Source organism: Oryzias latipes, chromosome 24, assembly GCF_053564925.1.
Source record: "Oryzias latipes strain Hd-rR chromosome 24, Olatipes_Hd-rR_3.1".
Classification (NCBI taxonomy): Eukaryota; Metazoa; Chordata; class Actinopteri; order Beloniformes; family Adrianichthyidae; genus Oryzias; species Oryzias latipes.
In genome coordinates, this window is record NC_136260.1 from 6,359,186 (window position 1) to 6,384,394 (window position 25,209).

A 25,209-nucleotide genomic window follows, 5' to 3' on the forward strand; every position below is an offset into this window, starting at 1 on the left:
AATTAGAAATGCTGACTGATACTGCAGGAACAATCTTTACCAATACAGTCAACACATTCCATATGCCGACATGCCGACATAAATTAGCATTTCTTAAACGTATTTTTTGTATTTAAGATCGGATGAAAATATCGTGTCTTGTGCTTGTAAACACAGTCATATAATTAGCCTCTAGCATTAACGTTAGATTGCACACTCGATGAAAACTTATTTTATCTTATTTAAAATACACTTATGTTTAGTTGTGCATGCAACCATAACAGAAAAAGAATAGCTATAGACAGTGTACTTGTAGCGTAGGAACTATACTACCAGAATACTTCATTAGACTAAATTGAACCAATGTGTATAAAAATTAAGCTTCAAGTATCCTGCCTCTGTTTTAGTATAGACTGAGAATGCTTGTAGTACATTTTAAAAAACAACTTTTGCTAAAGGTTATGTTAATCCAGTCTGGTATAATTTTTATCTTTTCCAATTGCTATGTTAAGAAAACAATTTAAAGTCAAAGTGTTCCCAGTGGTCTTTTAATGATGATGATGCTGTCTTTAGTCAAAATAAAAAAAAACTGAGACCTTTTCTAGGACGTAGTTACGAGAGTCTTAGGGCCACCCAAAAAAAAAGTAAAATTGCTTTATTTTGACTTTATTCTCGACATTTCGACTTTTTTTCCCTTTAAGTGAGGAACTAAAACAAAATTATCCTCCAGAATTTTTCTCTCACCGTGGCCCTAAAACTCTGTCGTCCATAGTTTCTGCAGAATTTATTAGAAATTCCCCTCTGAGTTGTCGGCGGGACTGTTACTGCGGAGTGAGCCTGCCCCATTTCCCATCATCCATCTGTTTACACTCTCTCCCGCTAGCTTACAGCCCCTCAAACCCTCAAGCTAACATCAGCAGTGCAACAAAAACGGTGAGCAATACTGGAGCTATTCCGTCGGACAGTTTAGCAGATTCCAGCTCAGACAGGGAAAACAAAGATGTTCATGGATCTAATAGTCTGCAGGTGGATTCATCAGAATGGAGAGGAGCAGGAAGACTGTGTGCCACCCATGTGACATCTTTTCATCTGCTCCTGATTCACAACAATTTGAAAAAAGAAATACCTTAGAAATGCAATTTTAATCTTAATTTTCTGTGTATTTGTCCTCCTTCATCAGAAAAATGCCATGTTAAAAGCACCAAAAGCACTATTTTCTTAAAAACCCTTCTAATTTCTGGCATTTGGAAAAGTGGCCCTTTGTACGTTTGTTTTCCAGAAACCCAGTCTGATTTATCAAAAGTGTATGCATGAGCGAAGATTTAACAGATAGACGTGTATGAAGGAAAGCAGCCCTCTTAATTGGCTCTTTGATGGTTTCTGCATCTCACAGGAGAGCACAAGCACCGACAAATCAGCACAAACAGAATCTGTGCTGTGCATGCACACAAACAGAGAGCGCTGCCGCTTCTCTGGTCATGCTCGCATGATAAACATTCATTTGATGCAGCAGCACCCAAACCCAGGGCCAAAAAAGAAGAATTGGATCAATACATTTGATTGTGAATGGACAAACTGACATAAATAGATGAAATCCTTGACAACAGTAGAGCCTAATGTGATGGATGAGGGGTGCATTATGCACAGATTATCGAGCGCATAACGGTGCGCTGCCGAGTTATCAGTCTTTATGGATCAGGGAAAATTTTCTCATGATACTTTAGATTTGGAAAACACACTCAAATTTACTTCTTCAATCCAGAAATGCATGCATGAATACTGATGAACCTGTGCAGGTGAATTAGGCAGTCTGACGTCTCAGTGGGACTATAACTCCCGCTGACTGAGCCCCACAGTCACGGATACCAGCCTCTGCCAACTTCTAAGCCCCCATCTCTCCACTCTTTCCTCCTCTGAAGCGAGAAACCCCATGACACTCCTCCTCCTCCAACTCATCTTCCCTGCGTCTCTCCTTTAAAACCTCCTCCTCTTCAGCCCTGATCCCAGAAACACTCAAGGCCTTTTCTCCTCTGAAACATCCCAACAGTTGCTGTCACACTTTTGTCATTTCATACAGAGTATTAATAACATCCTGAAATCTGTGCAAATCTACAATTTATAAAATGAAACACCGAAAATTTCTAAATTAACGGCTGCAATTCACACTATTATAGGAGGAAGTTTCTGCAACTCAATTAAAGAGCTGGAGAAGATTAAGCTAAAATTCATTGGAAATGTCCAAAAGTTTTAGAATAATGTTATGGGTCATTTTTTAATACTGTAAGGTCTTTTTCTGAGACAATTTCAGCAGAAAAACAATCTAGTTCTGTCCTTAAATGGGGTTCGAGTGCGACCTAGTGGTCAAAGATGGAACTGCAGCTTAAAGTTGAGAATTCGAAAAAAAAATATATTTTAGATGACTAAGAGAATTGATATGAAACTAGCAATTGAAGTGTTTTCTTTCAGGACAACAATATACGCATTCAGGCTAAGAATAGAAACGTATAGAACTTAATTGAGCCCACAAAGGAGAATTTACCTAGTTACCAGAGCTCTGTTGAAATTAGCAGAGAACATGTTGTGTTTTTAAATTGCAATAAAATAAGCTTGTGAGTTTATTTTAAATTCTGTTTTCACACTATTAATTGTGTTGTGAAACTTAAACTCATTGCTATTTAAATCCTAGCTGACAAATGTACCATCAAAATATATCATATTTAGATGAAAGGTGATATGATGTAATTGTGATGACTGAAATAAAACAGGGATTTTTGGTAGAAGCACACAAACCACAGCTGGAGAACTATATATTTTTTATATATATATATATATATATATATATATATATATATATATATATATATATATATATATATATATATATATATATATATATATATATATATATATATATATATATATATATATATATATATATATATATATATATATATATATTACAACTTTGCTCCACAAAAACAACAATTTGAGGCATTTTGCTTTAAAAAATACAGAAAGAGTCATGGATTTTAGACCTTGAGGACTGTGTGCTTCAGGAAAACAAAAACTACTTTACTACTTAAAAGCAGCTAAAAGCTACTGGACCTGATCTACAACAGCTGGAAAGAACAAAATAAAAGTTCTACTTCGATCATCCTTTAAACTATTTAAATTTCAAAAAATTATAAAAAATTAAAAATTATACTTTAAATTTCCTTAGGGATTATTAAAGAGCTACTCTATTCTATTTTAGTTCACGTTTTTAACAGTTTTTAAGACATAGTTTCTGCAGGGCGGCAGGACCTCATTAGTAAGTCCCTCTGAGTCCTGCCTCCCTTTCGGTTGCCCATGTTTACACTCTCTTCTGCTACCTTACAGCCCCTCAAATCCCCAACCTAACATCAGCGGCGAGCAGTGTTGGAGCTATCCAGTCGTGCAGTTTTGATGGGGATTCCAGCTCAGACGAGGAAAACAAAGACTTGCACAGGTGCAGGTACTTTTTGAGGGCAGCCTGATCTAGGCAGATTCACACATGTGCCACATTCCTTCCATTTCTTGATGATTGCTTTCACTGAACTCCTGGGGATGTTCAATGCCTTGGAAATGACTTGTACCTTTTAACAACCATTGCTTGGAGTGTTCCTCCGTCTTCATGGTGAAGTTGTAGCCAGGAGGACCGCTCCACCAGTATCTGGACCCTTCATAGACTGGTGTTTCATAACTCAGTCACTTAGGACACACCCACACCCCTCAGTTTTCAGTTTTCATTATTGGGACTAATTGGATGGACTTCTATTGAATTAGACCATTACATTTAAAAGGGGTGAATACTTATGCAAACAATTATATTTCATTTCACATTTTTGTTTCACTTATATTTTTTTTCTAGTAAATTTTTGTTTGAGGAGAGACTAATTTTAACTGTAATTTAGTTTAGTAATTTAAGACCAAATGAATTTTTTTTAAAAAAAGCTCAAAGGAGCTACAGATGTTTTTGCGATTGCGTGCTATACTGGACCTGAAATACATTTAAAAAATGGTCTAAAATCATATTTAATGTTTTTCACTACTGTGTTACTGTAACTTAAAGAGTTAATCCCATTACTGCTCATCACTGACAAAGACAAATTATTTTTCAAAGAGTTTTCTGTAAAAACTCCAGTTTTCTTTGCCATAATGATTCTGATGCAGCCTTGAGAGGTTCGTTCCAGGGTGATACCGCTGAACACAGACAAGAATATATAATACATACATGACAGCAGACGCTGTGGGAACCGTTTGAGTTCCGGAGCAAAAAGCCTGGAGACTGCAAACACAGAGAAAACCAAACTTACAGATTGCTGCCAAGACAGGGGGGCAAATGGAGCAGCGTTGGAGTGGCATGTGTGTAATGTATGCTGATGCATCGTGTGTCAAAGCCCTGCAGGACCGAAGCACAACTACGCCTCCAGACCCCCAGACTGTCAGGACATCTGCTAATGCTCACAGTCATATGTCCTACAATGTGTGTGTTTGCGTTAGCCTACTGCGGGCATGCATGTGTGTGTTTACGGAGAACCACACGGCTGCTACTTTCCCAAGGATCGGAAAGATAACCAGTATTTTAGGCCTAAAAAAACAGGAAATAGTCATGAATTTTACTAGTGGATGGAAAACGTATCTAGAAGATGTGATTTTAGACACAAAACGTGAATGAAACACACCAAAAGTCTCGTTTGAACTTCTTTCAAATGGAAAAGTGTCTGTTTACTATCTGAAGATGATCGAACTGCTTCTACAGACTAAATTCATGAGTCTGTAAATGATTTAAGTTTTGTTTAGGCTTCCAAATTAAAAGATTTCACAGCATTTTTTTCAATATTTCTATTACAAAACATCTTAGCTTTTCTTAAAATCATTGCTTTAATCCTACTTCTGTTCAGCTTTTCCATTTTTTTTAGATAGTTTAGCTTTGACATCACATTGTTAATGCTTTTCAAGATCAATAAAGAATTTAAAATATCATATATTATGCAACAGAGTTAGTATTGAGCACATAATGTTTTTTTGTTTTTACATGTACCTCTTTATTTACCATTTTAAGCATTCAGTTAATTTCTTTGGTCAGATTTTCCACCATTCACAGATTCTTCCATTTGTAGCTTTTTTTCACATAACTTTGAATTTTTCTTAATAGCACTTTTTGATTCAATCTGGTATTTAGTTGGTAAATTTTCACTGCTCTATTTCTTCTGGCATTCAACTTTTTAAGAGGAGTTAGGATTTAGCGTTAATTGTAAGATCATCTGGAAACTAAACAATATTAGGGCCACCATGAAAAAAAAACCTTATTAAGAATAAAGTTATAAAGTTATGATTAAAAAGATATACATTTTATGGGAAGAAAGTCATACATTTACAAGTTAAAAGTATATGAAATGTACAAGGATAAAGTCATCAATTTATGAGGCAAAAGGCTGTTTATCAAAAACAACTTCAAAAGGAACCAATAGTGTGTTAAAGTATGGGAGACGTAGTTTAATCATAAATCTAAGGACATTGAAAATAATTAGCAAGAGACTGGGTCTTTTCAGATGAAAATGTGACATAGATTTGAGAGAATTTGTGTCTTTCATGGAGGAAGAAATGGTTGGAGTTGGTTCCAATCCTGGCTGGGTTCTTTCTGTATGCAGTTTGCATGTTCTCCTCATGCATGCGTGGGTTTTCTCCTGGCACTCTGGCTTCTTCCTACAGTCCAAAAACATGCTTCACAGGTTGATTGGTTTATCTACTTGTCCCTAGGTGTGCATGTGTGAGTGTGTGCCCCACAACAGATTGGTGACCTGTCCAGGGTGTAGCCCTCCTCTGGGAGCAGGTCAATGGCAGACAGAGTTCTAGCAGCAGACACATCTCTACAACAACTGTTCAAAGGAGACTGTGTGAATCAGGCCTTCATGGTAGAATATCTGCTTGGAAACCACTGCTAAAGAAAGGCAACAAGCAGAAGAGACTTGTTTGGGCTTAAGAACACAAGGAATGGACATCAGACCAGTGGAAATCTGGGCTTTGGTCTGATGAGTCCAAATTGGAGATTTTTGGTTTGGTTTGGTTTGGTCTTTATGTGACCCAGAAAAGGTGAACGGATGGACTCTACATGGTTCCCACCGTGAAGCATGGAGGAGGAGGTGTGATGGTGTGGGGGTGCTTTGCTGGTGACACTGTTGGGGATTTATTCCAAATTGAAGGCATTCTGAACCAGCATGGCTACCACAGCATCTTACAGTGGCATGCTATTCTGTTTGCGTTTAGTTGGACCATCATTTCTTTTTCAACAGGACAATGACCCCAAACACACTTCCAGGCTGTGTAAGGGCTATTTGACCAAGAAGTAGAGTGATGGGGGGCTGCTCCAGATGACCTGGCCTCCACAGTCACCTGACCTGAACCCAATGGAGATGGAGTGTGATGGGTGAGCTGGACTGCAGAGTGAAGGCAAAGGGGCCAACAAGTGCTAAGCATTCTGGGAACTCCTTCAAGACTGTTGGAAGACCATTTCAGGTGACTACCTCTAGAAGCTCAAGAGAATGCCAAGAATGTGCAAAGCAGTAATCAAATCAAAAGGTGGCTACTTTGAAGAACCTACAATGTGACACATTTTCAGTTGTTTCACACTTTTTAGTTATGTATATTATTCCACATGTGTTAATTCACAGTTTTGATGCCTTCAGTGGGAATCTTTTCCTAGTCATGAAAATAAATAAAACTCTTTGAATGAGAAGGTGTGTCGAAACTTTAGGTCTGTACTGCATTTGCATAGAAATACATTAATGATCTATTTATGTTTCAAAGATATTCGTCTTCATCTTGCCTCTGGTGGTAGGCGGGCGCCTGTGTTTGGCAGCAGAGCGGCCACCAGTGTGTGAATGTGTGAGTGAATGTGTGTGTGACTGGGTGAATGGGTCCGTGACTGTAAAGCGCTTTGTCCTTGTAGGAAGAAAGGCGCTATATAAGTATACGCCATTTACCATCACCATCTGATACAATTTCACATACTGTAAAACTGTTAAAAGGAGAAGCTCCAAGAAAAATGTGTAGTTTATTATATTCTGCCTCTCCTGGAGGGCGTTTCAGTTTGGCCACTAGATGGAGCTTGCGCCGTAACCATACACATGAGATTTGACGAAAAATACTGTGCTTCAGACCTCAAATGTTTCCTTTAAAGAATTTGGAAAATTCCTGTCTGTGAGGATATAAAGCTGTCCATTTAGTCAGCAATGTATATTTAGGTTGAGTGTTAGCATTAGCCGTCCTATGGGAAATTCCATTATACGTTAGCATCAAGCTAGCAGACTATGGTTTTACTGCTGTTGTGCGTTAAGTCACCGGACAGGGAGAGGCATAAAAGAAATGAAAACACTAGTTTTATTGATATATTAAACATTGATCGATTCAGATCCATTTTATCAAACCAGCCCTACATTTTTACTATCCATTATATGTTGAATTCACTTTACAGTTTGAAAGAAATTTTAATAAATAGATAAATAAACTATTTCAAACTTTTCAACGCCAACCCAGAAAGCCAACACACACATGGACTCAGTCTGTGCAGACAACAATAAAAAATAAATAACAAGATGACATCATAACCGCCACCATCAGGATGAAACCTTCAACACAGCAGTTAAGATTTCCGGTCCTAAAGTAAAGCTCCCAAATAGAAAAAGAAAATTGTATGTAAATCTATGAAACATGTTAATATTTAATATATTTTGGTGGAACCAAACTCTTCTGCCAACTTTTAAATAATTGAATAATTTAAACTGACTGATGCAATCGACTTTAGCCTTACAAAGGGTCAAAGGTTATGTCGCCCACAGAAAGGGAAATTGAAAATTAAAGAGCAGCACAGTCAGAGCAGAAAAGCTGAAGGTTTTCTACGGATTTGTTTGGATCGTAACCCTTGTGCTATCTTAGATGACCACCCCCCCCTTCTCCCTACCATGACAAAGGTGGATAAAGGTGGAAAGATTTCATGTAATCCATGGAGACCAGTGAAGATCACAAATCATTGAAGAAAAAAGGTTCCGAGCACTGTCTAGTGGGTCTAGATGACCCCACTCCTAATGTTAAAGTGCCTAGGATAGCACAAGGGTTAAACAGACGCCAGTGGTGATGCCACAATAGTCCCTAGAGTTCCAAATGGATGACGCTGTGATCAACCAGAGCATCAGTTTGTTTCTTCTGATCAAACTGTTGAATGTTTTTTTAATCAAGTGTTAGTTTATTCATTTGCTCCCCTGTTAAATCATCTTCTCTGTGGTTTTTTAAACCATCCAGTTCAGTTTTACCCCAAATACTCAGATTTTTACCAAAAAACGAGTCAGCCAAAACAAATGTAAAATTTGTGGTTCCAGCATGGATCTCTGGGGAACCCCATATGTGATTCTAAATAGAAAAATGTTCTGAACTTTTTTTTCTATTGAGTTTCTCTAAGCACTTTTCATTTTTATTTTCTATTTGCTCGCACAAACATTGCCTCTCTAAAAAGGAGGCAGTCATGATGCTTGACCAAACCCGACGGACACAAACTTTCAGTGCTCGCTCAAGGACACTTTGAAACACGACTAGAAGCCAGGAATTGAACCACCAGTCTCATAGCTTTGAGATGACTGCTCTGTCTCCTTAGCCAGAGCTCTCTGTCTTTTTTAACCATGTGGTGGTACAATTAACAGAAAATTAAAATTGCTTTTGTATAGATGTCATAATTGATTTAAAAATAATTTTAGCAAACATTTAAAAAGTAAAAGAAATAGATAAGAAAACCAAAAAAACTCATTCTGTTTGCCTCACCTACTAAGATGCTTTCAATCTCCTGCTTAGGCTCCAGCATATAAACCAAGCTCTTTCATCAACTAGCTGCCTAATTGTCTCTGCTCATAGCTCTGTTGGATCCAGCACTCAGCCGGCCCGGCCCACCCTGGCGCTCGGCCGGCCGCCCAGCCTGCTCCAGCTCCCAGTCTCCCAATCCAGCCCTGTTCCTGAACTGCATCTACTCATCCCAGCTCTGGCCTTCCCCCTGGACTCTCACAACTTGACCAGTATTGAACTCAATGTGCCGGTGTCTACATTGATCCTTCTGCCTCGCCCTGCATCACAACACTTCAACAATGAAAACATTGAGGAAAAAAAAGAAAAAAAAGTTGGATGCCTTGATTTATGGAAACTATAGAAATGCACAATTTTTTTGAATATGCAAAATACAAAAACACGTTATACTGAAAATACATGTAGGTTCTGCAGCCTCTAAAAGTTCCAAACTGTGATTTTTTGTGTACAGAAACTTCTTAGAATTTTCTAATCATTTGAACCTAAAATTAGTTGCATGAATACAGAAATTTCATTTTTCTTAACTATTATATTTGTACAGTTTGAGACCATAACACATCAGTTTCTTCCTCTGCACTTCTAAGCGGTGGTGCAATTCAATTCAATTCAATTCAATTCAATTCAATTCAATTCAATTCAATTTTATTTGTATAGCCCAAAATCACAACAACAGTCGTCTCGATGGGCTTCGAAGTAAAACATGAAATCAAAAGGATCACGAATACAAAGAGTTCAATAGAAAAATACTAAAATGAACTAACAAACTGACTAAGCTATACTGGCATCCCTGCCCTTAGACCCCCCTTCGCGGTAAGGAAAAACTCCCAAAAAAACCGGATTCCGGAAAAAACGAAGAAACCTCAGGGGTGCCCACATGAAGGAGGGATCCTCCCCCAGGACGGACAGGCGATTTACCAGAAATCTTAGAGAAGAATTAACTTATTTAAATCTACAACTACATATATAAAAGTCCAGCAGACGAGCTTCATCCAGCCGTGGTTGTGGGGACAGTCAAAGGCGCGAGTGCAGTGCAGTGCTTAGCATTCTTGCCTTACAGCTAGAAGGTCCTGGTTCAAATCCTGGCTGGGTCCTTTCTGTGTGGAGCTTGCATGTTCTTTTTGAGCATGCATGGGTTTTCTCAGGGCACTCCAGCTTCCTCACAGTCTAACAACATGCTTCATAGGTTAATACGTGACTTGAAGTTGTCCCTAGATGTCACTGTGAGTGTGCAACAGGCTGCTAATCGGTCCAGGGTGTACTCTGCCTTTACCTAAGAGCAGTTGGGACATGCTCCCCCATGACCCCAAAAGGTGTACAGCTACTTAGGGAAATGGATGGATGGACTTCTTACAGGTGGTTGCAAGGATGAACTCCTCCCACTAGATGGCGCCCTTTACCCACACTTCAACAGTGTAGAGAACTCCTGCAGATTTGCTCAACAAATTCATAGAGCTGCAACTTTTACTTTTGGGGGGTTTGTTTTGAAGAGGCTGCTGTTTAGCTAAAAGGTTTCATAGTATGTCAGCACAAAATCATCTTAACATATTCATGTAAACATCTTTGTTGTTGTTGTTTTTGACTAAATTTCCTCTTCATGTTTGTCTCTTTGCATTCACGAATGTAAAACAGTGTCTTTAAATCTCCTTTTTGTGTTTTCCAGACACATCACACTTTTCTTTGCATCCTCAGCTGTAAACTTTACACTTGATCAAAACATTCCTAACATTCAGTTTGAGCCAAAGTAAACCCAACCTGCAATCCGTTGAGTTTAGTTCAGTTTTTTATGAAGCGCCGGTTGACAGTTGAGTAAAAAAAATATTCAACATGGATTATCCCTTGTGGTATCTAGTCGAAAACGTGCCTCGGAGGCACGTTAACATTTGGAGTGGGGTCATCTAGACCCAGTAGACAGTGCGCTGAACCTTTTTTTTTCAATGATTTGTGATCTTCACTGGTGTCCATGGATTACATGAAATCTTTCCACCTTTGTCCACCTTTGTCATGGTAGGGAGAACACGTCAATGTAAGGGTGGGGTCATCTGGACACCACAAGACAGCACAAGGGTTATAAAAGCTGTTAAAATAGTTGTTATAATCCAGATTATTCCAATAAAACCAGATAAGAAGGTGACATTTGACATCAAAGTGTTTCCAGTTTAATCCTCATAGTTAGTAAAGAAGTGAAAGTGAAAGAAAAAAACACAAACACATAGAAAACAAACAACATAAAAAACAAAGGACCATCTATTTAAATACAATTAATTCATTTATTCTTTGAGGCATTCATCCATTTGTTCATTTATTCCTTTGTTTATCCATCCATCCACACATTCATCTATAGATCCATCCATCTATAGATCCATCCATCCATAGATCCATCCATCTATCCATCCATCCATACATTCATCCATCCATCCATCCATCCATCCATCCATCCATCCATCCATCCATCCATTCATCCATCCATCCATCCATCCATACATCCATCTATCCATCCACATATTCATCCATCTATCCATCCATCCATCCATCCATCCATCCATCCATCCATCCATCCATCCATCCATCCATCCATCCATCCATCCATCCATCCATCCATCCATACATTCATCCATACATTCATCCATCCATTCATCCATCCATCCATACATTCATCCATCCATCCATCCGTCCATCCATCCATCCATCCATCCATCCATCCATCCATCCATCCATCCATCCATCCAACCAAGAAGCAGCTTTAAACTTTATTCATTGTCTCATCTTCAGATAACTCCAACGAGTGAATGAGATTTTCTTCAAAGACGCCCAATCACAGGTGAGCTGAGGGTCAAACTTTAGAGCGGTCAGGAATCACGTCTCCATGTCACAATGAAGTCTAGACCTTTTCATCAGCCTGATCAGGCTCATTGATAGCATCTCAGCTGCGATGCATGGATATAAATGTGCTTTTATTTTGGATGTTTTTGTCATATTATTGAGATTTCCTGTTGAACAGGAACTAATCTGAGTTCAGCAAAAGCATCAAAAGATGGAGCAGCGAGTGTTTACATGTGAATCCAGAGCTGTATGATCTTCTCTCATGGATCTACCGTTTGTGATCATCAAAGCATCCTCATCATCATCATCATCTGAAAGTCAAAATGAGTTTAGTGGATTTGGTGTTTGCAGTAGAATAAGGACCCATGTGCAGAATTTTAGAGCAAGCTAAATGTTTTAGTAATGAAACTGTTTGTAATACCACCACCCAACACTAGATGGCAGAATAGGTTTTGACTAGAGTGAGACTCCCCATGTCAGGTTCACTTTGTTGGTACTGGGTTGGACTCCTCTTCCATTTGGAGTGACTGTGAGCTTCAGAGATGTTCCTCACAGGTGACAGTCATCATCAGGTTTTTGTCCATTAGAGTTTCATGAAGCCCCTGCTGATGTGTCGCCTGCGTATCCATGACGACAATCTCCTGTTTGGCTTCTTTTCAGAGCTGCTCTGCTGGACGGAGACTGTGGGACCAGAAGAACAGTTTGTGATGTTCTGACATTTTGTGAACATTTCATCCTTACGCCATGAGGACATGATCATCTCCAGCTAGATGTGGCCGTTAAATCACATGCAGGCGACATTAAAGCCCGCAAAAACAACGAAAAATAATGATAGCTTTACCATTACACCACCATCGCGTCAAACAGTAAAAACAACCAAGAGACCAGTGTTTTTAAACCTTTATTGAGCCACGGCACACTTTAACCTTGATCAAAATCCCGCGGCACACCAGCATCCAAAAAAAAAAGGAGAAACTAATAGTCTGTATTGATCTAGAGCCCCTCTGCAATCTCCTGTGCATTTTTGTGATAATTGTGGCAGAAAAAGCTGGAAGTTGCAGCTGTTTTTTTCTAAAAGAGGTAATAAAAGTTAAGTCAGAAGATTTAAAAACTGTTTGATGTGTGTTTGTTGTTTTTTCAAGACGTCAAAGGAAGACTCATTGTGCGGTGAGACGCTGTCACGTTAACCCAATGCATCATGGGAGATGTAGTGAAAACAGCCGCCGAACGCAAACAGACTAGCGTCTCTGAGCTTCATTGTTTTGTTCACTTGTTCCACGGCCTGATACTGGATTCTGTGGAAAGGTACACCGCTAAAGACGAGCTTTAGCTGGTATTTTTGTTGGAACTGAGAGACTTTATGAGATAAATCAGAACAAGGAAGTGAAGACTTTAACCACTTCTGATTGGTCAGACTGATGACATGTGATTAAGCCTCCAAGAATGATTGGTGGAGACAGTTAAAGGGGCGGGACTTTTCCGCAAACAGCTGAAGCTGCGGCTAAATCGTGGTACCGTCTTCTTATCAAAATGTCTGTAGAATCAAATAAACACAAGGAAAAAGTATTTCACGATCTTTCATATTCCTAACTCCTCAGTGTTTTATCAGGACCTGTTTGGATGAACACAGAGCTGATTTCCTGGAGATGGTAAATGTTTTTAAATCAGTTAATGAGGGGATATTTCCCACGGCACACCTGACCATCTCCCACGCCACACTTTTTAGCCACGGCACACTGGTTGAATATATATATATATATATATATATATATATATATATATATATATATATATATATATATATATATATATATATATATATATATGATATGTTAGTTTTCTGCCTTTTATAGGCCCCCAAAATGATTATTATCTGTATTTAAAGCAAATGAACATTTTACAGGAAAACACAACTTTACATGAAACAAATATAATCTGCCTCAGAACAGCAGAACTGCTCATCCTTCATAGGTAAGAATAGAAAAGATAGTTTTCTAAAAATCCATCTGTACTCTCAGCATGAGATCAATACTGGATTAAAAAGGCATAAAATGGATCAGGAAGTAATCAATTATAATATAAGAAAATATTATTTATAATTTTAAATGCCTAATAAATAATAAATATCCATATTTTATCTATTAAGTTAAAGAATTAAACTGTCGTATCACCAAAAAGTTAGTTGAATCTTTTATGTACTGATAGATAGACCATGTATGGAGACGTGTATTGAATCATGTAAGAGGGAAAGATACACAACCCTACTGTTGTGTTTCAATCAGTTGTCATCATCCACACACAATCAACAGACTGGATGTTTGGATGGTCCCTCCTTTCCTCTGAAGAGGTGGAGGGAAAATCCCAGAAGATCTAGTGTTTCTGAAATGCAAAATCTTCTTGATTCTGCAAATCTATACCAACCTGAGGATTTCTAAACCATTCCCTCCTTGCAGTTGATGGATCAGTTTGTCAGAATCTGTTTATCCGCATGGTCTCTAGGGATCAGAGGAAGGACAGCAGGAAAACCGACAGATGTTGCCTCACCTGCGTTCCAGAGAACAACCTCTTGAAAAGACACTTTCCCTTTCCTGAGAAATGTTAGAAATCAGAAAATGAAGCAAAGAAAAAAAAAAGAATTGACAGATCAGAAACTGTGCAGGTGACCAGAAAGTTTTCCAGCAACTGCTGGGATTATTGGCTCCGCCTATTTGCCAAACCAGCAAAGTCTCCGTAAAGAAAGGGGTTTTCATGGGAACCAAATCCAGGCGTGAGACAGAAGGAAAACTCATAAAGAAAGAAACGATCAGTGTTTTTTTTTTATATGATTATGCTGTTTTTAGGCAAAGTGAAAAAAAACAACAACTCACCTTTGTGTTGTGAGCGGGACCGTCGGCGAACAACCCAACCTCCCTTTCCCTTCCATGTTACTAAAAGTTCTCTGTTCACACTCTCTCCCACTAGCTTACAGCCCATCACACTCCCAACCTAACATTACCGGTGCAACAAAAATGCCAGCAAGATTGAAGCTACTCAGCCATTCAGTTCTGATCCAGATTCCAGCTCAGACGAGGAAAACAAATACATTCATGGATCTATTTGTCTGCAGGTGGATGAATCAGAATTGAGCGGAGCAGGAAGACTGTAGTACCTTGAATGTATTCTTTACGACACAAACACGATTGTTTTCCAACAACAGATTTTCATCGGCTTCTAATTCACAACTGTTTATAAAAAAGAAATACTCAGAGATGCAATTATAAGCCTACATTTTTTAAATATATGTTCTCCATCATCAGATAAATACAACAAGAACATGTTAAAAACACCAAAAACAACATTTTTAATGGAGTAGGTCTTTAAAAATAAGCAACTTTACAAGAAAAAATGAGAAAAGTGTGAGGAAGAAGAAGACATAAAATTCTAGCTCTGTAAACGTGAGATCACAACCATTTCTGATGAGATCCTGCAGCAGCAATCAGCGTTTGTTGGATATTCGGAGTGGACTGTTGTTTCTAATAATCTCACAGCACCTGGACGTTTACACAACAAGAAAAAAACAGAAGAAACAGGGAACTGTGGGCTCATCCATGGAAGATTTTCAGTGTAATCTGACAAAAACTATTGTGGTTCCACAATAGGTAAATACATATTTTTTTCTTTGTGTTTTAATTACTGCAGAGATCAATAAAACATGCATCCTCCCCTTTCGACTCCACGGAGCCCCGTGGCTCCTCTTGGCTGCAGAGGAGTCCTTGGAGGGGTTCCCCATTCACAAAGCCTGCCTTTCTGACATTAGAGGAGGGGGGGGGGTGAGGAGAGGGGAGGGAAGGAGGAGAGAGAAACACAGTAGAGGCTCCTCACTTGGCTGCATTCGCTTTACCGACATCGGAGAGGCGACCATGCTGTGGAAACTAGTGGAGAATGTCAAGTATGAAGATATTTACGAGGTAATCCGACTGTTTGTAATTTGGGATTGACATTAAATCCGATGCTCTTGCTCGGATTTAGAGATTTTGTTGTAGATTTTCTTTTACTTTAGATGTGAGGCATTGAGGCCTAAAATATGTTTTTGTGTCTTTAAACTGTTATATACTGTAAACTACATTTTAGGAACAACTATTTTAGTTTTAAAGCCACTAAAATAAAATTAAAAACTGTTTAAATTAGATCTTTTTACATCTCGTGTATAGTGGGGTGTATTTCTGTGTAAAATGATCCATATTTTTTTAAACTGTTTGGGGAAAAAACAGATTTGTGGAGGTTTTTACATAAATATATATTATTAAATTCCTTAAATTGTTGCAAACATGAGCAGATCAGTGAGAACTTCGTGGAAATCTTCTGGCTTTCATCTCTGAAGGAGCGTTTGGAGAACAGAGCAGTCAACGATGAGGGCGCCGCACTTTTCTCCCACATGCGCGAGGAACCCACGGGGGGCAGAGTGGGGCCTCCAGTGTGAACTAAGACAAACCTTTCTCAAAAATAACTCGTCTACAAAAATAAAAATCCTGAATTTTGAAAGAGTGTAGGGCATGAGAGGGGAGGGGTGTTCACAAGTTTACTCTTGCGCGTGTTTGTGTCCTCCAAAAACGTGCGTAAATTGGCCCCCCTTGTGGGTTAAAAAAAAGGCGCACTTGTCTGCGTCAGATTCAGGCTTAGCGGGTCGGCCCTCCACGGACTCCAAACGTCACTCCCGGAAAGGCTTCACGCTCCGTGTGTTGCCAGTCCCCTGCCCGCGCGGCGCGCATTAATATTCCTGTAAGTCTCAGTCATGAATAACAATTACAGCGGGGCGTAGAGGCGGGAGCTGAGCGCGCACAGTCAGAGCGGGGTGCAGGCATGCCTGCAGACACACTCAGAGTGCGCTGACCTGGAATCACTTCGCTTCATCTCGGCCCACGACCTCGCGCTTCGTCCCGCTGCTCCAGAGGTTTGTCCAGATGTTGGTGCACTCCTATTCCGCCGCGGTGAGTGTGGATGCAGGACCCCTCCAACCAAAGACGCGCGGATGAAGAGGGGGGAACTCTGCTGGTTTTAACGCTTGAAATCTTTTTTCTGCTTTAAGGACCGACATGATGGGGTCTCGAGCCACAGCTCGCGCCTGTCACAGCTGGGTTCAGTGGCGCACGGGGGCCCTTACTCCAGCGCGCCGCCGTTGTCCCACGCGCCCTCCTCGGACTTCCAGCCGCCGTACTTCCCCCCTCCGTATCAGCCGCTCGCACACTACCAGAGCCAGGACCCGTACTCCCACGTGAGCGACCCTTACTCCCTGAACTCTCTACACCAGAGCCAGCAGGGCGCGTGGGGCGCGCGCCAGCGCCAGGACGCCTCCGGGGAGCGCATGGACGGCTCGTCGCTGCTAGCGCAGCCGCGGGCCTCGCTGCCTCAGCTGTCGGGCCTAGACCCGCGGCGGGACTACGGCGTGCGGCGCCCTGACGTGCTGCTTCACTCCACCCATCCGGGGCTCGAACCCGGGATGGGGGACAGTCTGCTGCACGGGCTGCACGGCATGGACGAAGTGCAGGTGATCCATCAGTTTCAGGTTTTTAAATAAGTTGTTTTTTGTTCATTCAATGAAGATTTCATTTTTTGGGCATTATTTTGTGTACATTTAACAAAATAAAAGCTTAAATTGACCATTTTTAACAAAATAAATGAACGGTTTTCTAATATTTTGTTAACCTTTATTTTAAAATAAAAATCCCCAAATGCTATTAAATTATTACAATATTTATTTTAAAGGCATGCATAAAATCCAGCTTCTTTTCAGTGACTTTGGCCCTAAATCCTCCAAAGGCAGCAGGAGCTGCAGCTCAGCTGTGGAGGATTTCATTTTCCTCTCCTCTCCCCTCAGGGCGCGACTATCATGATTTGTTTGTCATTTAACCCCGCAATAGATTTTCATTTCTGCCCTTCTGTGCGCGTGTCATGAATTTATTAACCCCATATAAATTTGTTTTCATGGCTCTTTCCCTGCCTTTCTTTTTATCTCACAAATGATGGCATTACAGAGAAAGACTGAGATAAATGAGGCCCGGCACTGCGGGAAAGTCTTTTTTCCTTTTAATTATTTAAATAATACCAAAAAATATTCAAGTTTAAATTTAAAATAAAATCCATAAATTAAAATATCTAATTATAAACAGGAGACTTGGGCTGAGTTTAGTTTTTTTAAACACATTTTAATCTTTTTGTAAAAAAAAAACTTTTTTAATGAAGAAATTAGGCTAAATGTATTATTTTTTTACTGAGAGCATGGTGGGAGGGTCGCTGGTTCAAGTCCTGCCTGGTTGTGTATCAGTGATTTTCCCTGTTTTGTTACCTCACAATTGTGCCCTTGAGCAAGACCTTTGACCCGCTTGGCTGCAGTGGATCTGCTCGCTTTTTGTTGCGGTTGTCAGAATACATTTAAGACTAAGAGACGTAACTGTTAAGGATCTTTGTTTAAATAAAGTTTTGTTTTCAATTCATTCTTTTATTTTTTTTTAAACTGTCTTTGTTTTGGTGACTGATTATGACTTTTTCTTACATGTGTGTTTGGATTCTGACAGGCCATCGACGAGAGCAACGGAACCAACATCCTGGATCAGTCAGTAATAAAGAAAGGTACGCGCATGCGCGCACATATTTGATCTCAGCGATAGTTACAATTAAATTATGACATCACCTGATTGGAATTTTGTGTGGGCACTGGGGGAGGGAAATGGTCTGCCTTCTGACTGACTGGCCGCGTGGCGCTCGCGCGCTGATTGAGTGACTTCGCTCCCCGCGGGGCCCTTAAGCCGCTGATGTAATAAATGGCCCTTCTCGTTTGGAGCTAATCTGCAGTATTATCCCCCGTGGAGCCATCAACACCCCCCCCCCCTCTCTCGCCTCCACCCGTGCGCATGACTGCTTGCTACTTTTTAACACAACTTATGAGCCAATCAACAATCGATCAAGCGCGCGACACTATGTATCAGCAAACATGGCACGTGGGCTCCTCATCATCCCCTCCCATCCTCCTTTAGTCCCCATGCCCCCCAAGAACGTGGGCTCCCTGATGCTGGGGAAGGACGGCCTGATCGGCGGCGTGAGCGTCAACATCAACGAGGTGTTCTGCTCGGTTCCGGGCCGCCTGTCGCTGCTCAGCTCCACCTCCAAGTACAAGGTGACCGTGGGGGAGGTGCAGAGGAGGCTGTCCCCACCTGAGTGCCTCAACGCCTCCTTGTTGGGGGGCGTCCTGAGGAGGTGAGGCGGGCAGATTTTCCCCGGACAACTTTGTTGTTCAGTTTCCAAAAGTTTATAACCGTTTCTTCCCGCAGAGCCAAGTCGAAAAACGGAGGGAAGTGTCTGCGGGAAAAGCTGGAGAAGATCGGCCTGAATTTACCCGCAGGGAGGCGCAAAGCTGCCAACGTCACGCTCCTCACCTCTCTGGTAGAAGGTAAGCCGCGCGTCTGTGCGCCGTCCTTCCTCGCGACGCAGGCGCAGAAATGCATGAACCTGTTTCTTTATTTACTTTTTCCTGAGTCCAGGTGAGGCGGTCCACCTGGCTCGGGACTTTGGCTACATCTGTGAGACGGAATTTCCCACCAAAGCCGTGAGCGAGTACCTGAACCGGCAGCACGCGGACCCCAGCGAGCTGCACACGCGGAAGAACATGCTGCTGGCCACGAAGTAAGTGCTGCTCCATTCCTGCGCGTCAAGGCGCACAAAATAACCGCAAGTTTACGCACAATATTCACACCAGTGCTGCACGACATCATGCAAAACAAATGATGTCAAACAGAAAAATTAAAACTCACATTTAATTGTTTAAATTCACATTAATGGATTGGTTTCCCTTAGAAAGTCAGATTTCCCTCAACAATAAAAAGGAAACCCCTAAAACTCGTAGAAAACAATAGTCAGCATGCACATGTAAGATCAACAACAAAAGACAGATTTGATCAAAATAATAAAACAAAACTTGCTTATGATCATATGAACTGAACTGACTCAGCTGTGGGATTTGTTTTATGAATCACAATGATGCATAATTGTATTTAAAAGTGTGAGAATAATGGATCTGTTTGTGTAATTAATGGCCGAGTCAATTTGTTCTTCTGAGTTGTGGTTTTCTGAATGCACAAGCTGTAAATCACCTAACAAAGACCCCTCCAGGACGCTTGTATTTTTAGCTTGCATAAACCATCTGCCCTATGTGTGTGTGTGTGTGTGTTGTTGGACGTACAAACCTGTTCCAATAGTTTGTGCAGCCTGTTAGAAATTCATTATTTAGCAGTGGAGTGTTTCAAGTCGTCAGAAAACAACAGCGAGAGCCTTGAGTGTAGCTCCGGGTGCTGGAGGCTTCTCCTCCCTGCTCCCCCTTCACCCCCCCCCCCCCTCCCCTAACCCCAGCTGGGCTCGGCCGCACATCCTGTCACTCATTTGCAGGAGCTCTGCCCTTAGGCCGCTTTCAGGGAGTGTGTGTGTGAGTCTGTTAGAGGGGGAACGAGGTCTCCTGAATATAAAATGTTGGCCTGAAAGCAGATGATGATTTGCTGAAGTGTAACGAGCAGACAGAGGGTGGTGGTGGTGTGTGTGTGTGTGTGTGTGTGTGGGGGGGGGGTCTCTTTTAGCACCAAACTGAGAGAAAACACAGAGATGTTCCTGATTTTAGTTACACTCTCAATAACGAGGCCTCCAAGTCCAGCCTGCTCACTGCCGCATTCATTATTTTGTCCATTCTTCACACACAATCAGTGAGAATCATCTTTGTAGTTTTGCTGTTCAGCCCTGGGGCCTCCATTTTTTTTAAACAATTTTTTTCTTGAATAATTCCCCATGATAATTTGATCATATTAATCTTTATTTAATTAGAGGAAACACTGGAGATACCCCCCTCCCTTTTTTTTATTAAAGACTTAAGCAATCTGAAGCATCAAAACCTGCAAAATATTGATAATAACAAAAGAAGACAATTAATATATACAGATTAAATTATTAATCTTTGAAAAGATCGATCTCATATTAAAACACACTATTCAAAACACTTTTAGACTTTAAAAAATAACTAAATACAACAATTTCTTTATAACTGACAAAATGTTAAATAAATCAGGAATCTTTTTTAAAAAATTGAGTTATAAAAATGTTTATTATTATCAATGAAATTTTTACTTGATTTCATTTATTTTTATATTTTTATCATTGACCAGAATTTATTAAATGCTGTTAAAGAGTTAAAACACTAAAAACGTTAATATATTTGGACAAACACAAATAAATAGCTATAAAAATCTACAAGGTTTATTTTTTAGTTATAACTGCATCCTGTGTAAAATTATTAGACAAATTTCAAAAGATTGGCTTTTTTCCAAAAATGAAATAATATTAAAAAAAAGGCAATAATGATTTTGCCAAACTAATTATATTTGACTACAGGTGTAAGTTCAGAATTTTTAAAAGAAATCTTTTATTTTTTCAGTGTTTCTAAAGGGAAAATATCACCTTATTTTACAAAAAGAACACAGTAAAAACATATTTTACAATACAATAACATTTATTATAAATAAAACAAATGTTTAGCTTATTTAGTGAATTAAAAGGTCTTTCTTAATAATGACAGAACAGATGAACTTTTAGGCTTAGAGACCTCTTTAAATCATTTTTGTTTAGATTTATTTCAATATATTTAAATCTATATAAATTAAGTTAAAATGAAATGTTTTAGGCCCTTTAATTTGAATGAAAAACGTGTTAAATATGAAATGCGTCAAAAGGTTGTGGAGCTGGAAGTCATTCTAAAATCACCTTCTTTGTTTTCTTCTCTCTAACATTTTTGTTGATTTTTTTTGTACATTTTGAGTTTTTTTCTTTGTTAAATCAAATGTAAACAGGAAAATATGGATGCAAAAGAGTTCTTTCCTGATTCTTCAGCGAGTTTACCTTCACATCCTTTATTTTTGTTGATTCTGATGGGATTTATCAGCAAAATGGACCTTTCTTCCTTGTCTATGTTTCTTCGCAAGCTAACGCCAGTTTGCTTTTTCTTGATGTAAACGGCAGCCAGTGAGCAACATGTAACCAGGCAGCGTTTTGAAATCAAAAAGCAGCTCACAGATCTCATGGTGAGCATGGAGATGCTTCCTCTTCTGGTGGAACAGCAGGCAGGCGGAGCGGCTTTGTCCTTCAGGAGCTGCTGAGCTTCCTGCAAGAGTTTCATCAGACGGAGCAGGAGAACAGCTCTGAGCTCCTGGACGTCTACTCTGCTTCACACCTGCAGGGATCCAAACTCTTAATTCAACGCCTCCATCTATTTATAGGACTTTTTAAATAGAAGAATTTAGCTAGTTCACCTAAACACAACTTTAATGTCGATATAAAATAAAAAATGTCCTTTAAATATAAAGTAAATCACGCCGTATGCCAAGAATTCGTTTAAATCCAGGTATTTTTTATATCATTGTAAAAAAGTCAGGCATGAAGGAGATAATTCTCATTTTGATTTATGATTTTTCAAGTATCTTTTTTGTATTTGTTGCATCATTTCTCTCATAATGCTTTACTGCTATGTAACGCTTACAAGACTGAAAACATTGACATTCTGTAAATTTTTTTCCCAGGCTGCATTGCAGTTCAGTAAATCAAATCAAATAATCAAAATAACCTTTATTTATACAGCACAAAGTAGCAGAACGTTTTGTACACACACAAAAAAAAAGAATTTATGAGGAAAAAATGACAGAGTTATCAAAGTTTACAGAATCTTTTTTGTTGGCATTTGATTGTGGATTATTTTGCAATTGACCTATAACATGTTATTATTATTATCAGTAGTAGTTGTAGTTATACTATTAGTAGTATTCGTTTTGCAGAATCCTTTGGGAGAACCGCTGCAATATCAGTTTTGTATTATATTAATTACCCAAAAAGGTCTAACTGAGCAAAAACTAAATTTGCTGTTCCAGTTTGGTCTGTCCATTTCCATTTGTGTTTCTCCCATCCTGAACATGCATGAGGTGACGGTGGAAAGACAAGACTCCCTTAAACCAAAACGTAGAAAAAGGAATCAGCGGAAATCATGGTTAGAATTACAATTGAAGCTCGTAAAATTCCAATAGTACATAAATATTTGAACTGGTTTACATTTTTTAATGCTAAAGTAATTTTCTCAACTTTCCTTTAGGTCCCAAGTTGTTGCCGTATTTACACCATAAATGTGTTGCACTGAATAACTCTGTCTGCTCCATTTAGAACAAGATTTCCAAATAAGTGTTGATTGTACGAAGGTTGAGGGAGTTCAAAGGGTTTCTTTGCTTACTTTCACCTAATGGAGGACGCCACTTAAAAAATGTGACAGTAAAGATTTTAGTATATTTTTGAGTAGAAGGTCTACAGATTACCCTCCCTGTAAGGCCAGTCTGTAGCAGAAGCATCAAAAGACAAGTATGCAAAAGTTTACAAATAGTTAAATTTTTTTTGTTGGCATAAACATTTGACCCTAGGTGGCGCTCTTGATGAAGGTCAGAGGCATTGACTGTTTATGAGAACTGGACTGAGTGAGTGGGACGTCAACCCCAGAAAATGGTTTACTTTCCAACCAGTCAGTCAATTCAGTCGTCATTCTTTCTCGATACGGACATCTGAGTGTTGGAACCAGAAATTGTTAGTAAGCAGTGATGGGACTGAGTTTGTCTGAGTCATTGTATCTACGAGAACCACTCCACCAATCAAGATTGAGCTTGGTTGAAGGCCAAACCCCTACCACTCGAAACGTTCTGAATGTTCAACATAAGACCACAAACTTTTATTGAGGCACCTGATTGGTCAGTTTATAACTTGAATAGCTTGCACTGCAGAAAAAAAACTATCGTTAACAAAAATTAGGATTAGCGAGGACGTGTTAAAAAAGGTATCAAAGCAAAAATTGTCATTCTGCTGAATAGAACTTAGTAACAGCTGGTTATTGCTCCATAGAAGTGTATGGGTTTTTGTTTTTTTAAGCCAGTGGGCACTTCCTGTTTGGAATGCCAGAGGGAAGGGACACTCAGTCCAGTTCTCATATACAGTCAATTATCAGAGGTCATGTAGAGTTAAATTAGAACTTTTTTGTGGCTAGATTTCAAAAACATGTATAATAATTACCCTGAGACAGACTGGCAACCAATGCCAGGGTGTATGCCCAACAGTAGCAGGGACAGGCTCCAGCAACCCCGTGACCCTGAAAAGAATGTAGCAGTTTAGGAAAATGGATGGATGGATGGATTGTAATTTCTTGACTGTGGGTGAAAGTTTGTTTTTTTCCAAGGACTATGGTCATAATATAAAACCTTGATTATGCTCTAAATCTCCTTCTATGGGATTTGGGCCGTGGTGATATCAATATTACGGGTAATCTGGCACCAAATGACTGAAAGACAGTAAAGGGGGGCCTGTGCTGAGGCTGAGTTTCCTCCTGACTTTGTATTTTTGCCCACAGACAGCTGTGTAAGGAGTTCACAGACCTGCTGGCCCAGGACAGGACTCCCCTGGGCAACTCAAGACCCACCCCTATCTTGGAGCCTGGCATCCAGAGCTGCCTCTCCCACTTCTCCTTCATCACACACGGCTTCGGCTCTCCGGCCATCTGTGCAGCGCTCACCGCCCTCCAGAACTACCTCACCGAGGCTCTCAAAGGACTCGACAAGATGTTTCTGAACAACCCGTCCAACAATCGGCACGGGGATGCCGGCAAAGCAGCCGGCGACAAAGAGGAGAAACAGCGGAAATGAAGCAGGCCCAGGAGGGGAGCGCCGACGATGAAGAGGAGAGAGGGACAGAGGCATCACACCTTTTCCTCTAGATTTGCACCACTGCGGCTGCCCTGCCACCAACACAGAGGTCGAATAGGAGGATCTGGTGAAGAGAAAACGGCAGAGAAGAGACACCCGTGGGCCAGTGTCAGAGAGCACAGAGGGATTTTTCATCTGTGTTACACTCTTCTCATTCCCCCGAGGACATACCGTGCTACATCCATTTCGCCCCCCCCCCGCCTGCATCCTGTGAGACTGAGATGCTGCGAGCAGCAAGCAAACAACATTGTGTCTGAGTGAGTGTGTGCCTGTGTTTGTCTTCACTGAAAACGCATCGCAAGTTTGGAGTTGATGATATCTGTTAAACAGGTTTGTCCGGTTATTTAATGCAAACGGAAGCAAGGTGGTAATATGTGTAAATATTTATTTATATTAATTTATATGGATGGTCGTGTAAATAGGCGCCCCAGCTTTCTTGGAGTAGACCTATTTATCTGTGACCTTTGTGACCTTTGTGAGTCAGTGTTGGGGGGAAAACAGGCCTTGTCCAGTGTGGGTTTTTTTCTGTTCTCATAGAGCTGTTGTCATGGTGCTGATGATGGGTAGACATGCTTTAACTGTCCAGTGATTTCATTTCTATCATATTGATAATAAACCATTTGTTTTATTACGCTAGGTGTGCAGCCTGCGCTCTGTCTCCCAAAGTCTGATCAAACGTTGGGGTCAACTGGTTCAATCCCTCCATTCAAAGGTTTATGTGATAGTGAAGAAAATTGTGAATGAAATT

At 40.1% G+C, this 25,209-nt stretch overlaps 1 protein-coding gene across 2 annotated transcripts; it reads left to right on the forward strand.

The window, feature by feature from the left end:
* Positions 1 to 15,491: 15,491 nt before the first annotated feature.
* tfap2b (transcription factor AP-2 beta) lies at positions 15,492 to 25,092 on the forward strand. Of its 2 annotated transcripts, none has more exons than XM_023953210.2 (7): positions 15,492 to 15,614; positions 16,733 to 17,191; positions 18,219 to 18,273; positions 18,678 to 18,897; positions 18,972 to 19,090; positions 19,182 to 19,323; positions 24,110 to 25,092. In XM_023953210.2, the coding sequence occupies exons 1-7, from the start codon at positions 15,567 to 15,569 to the stop codon at positions 24,399 to 24,401; spliced, it is 1,335 nt and encodes a 444-aa protein (XP_023808978.1). In that variant the 5' UTR covers positions 15,492 to 15,566; the 3' UTR covers positions 24,402 to 25,092. The 2 variants fall into 2 exon arrangements, with proteins under 2 accessions (XP_023808978.1, XP_023808979.1); XM_023953211.2 differs by lacking the exon at positions 15,492 to 15,614 and adding an exon at positions 16,313 to 16,634.
* Positions 25,093 to 25,209: the final 117 nt, after the last annotated feature.

Excerpts from the sequence above, each read along its gene's own strand:
- tfap2b (XM_023953210.2), top strand. The coding sequence starts at position 15,567 with ATGCTGTGGAAACTAGTGGAGAATGTCAAGTATGAAGATATTTACGAG. Across the intron at positions 15,615-16,732 it reads AGTATGAAGATATTTACGAG|GACCGACATGATGGGGTCTC; the intron begins GTAATCCGACTG and ends TTCTGCTTTAAG. Across the intron at positions 18,274-18,677 it reads TCAGTCAGTAATAAAGAAAG|TCCCCATGCCCCCCAAGAAC; the intron begins GTACGCGCATGC and ends ATCCTCCTTTAG.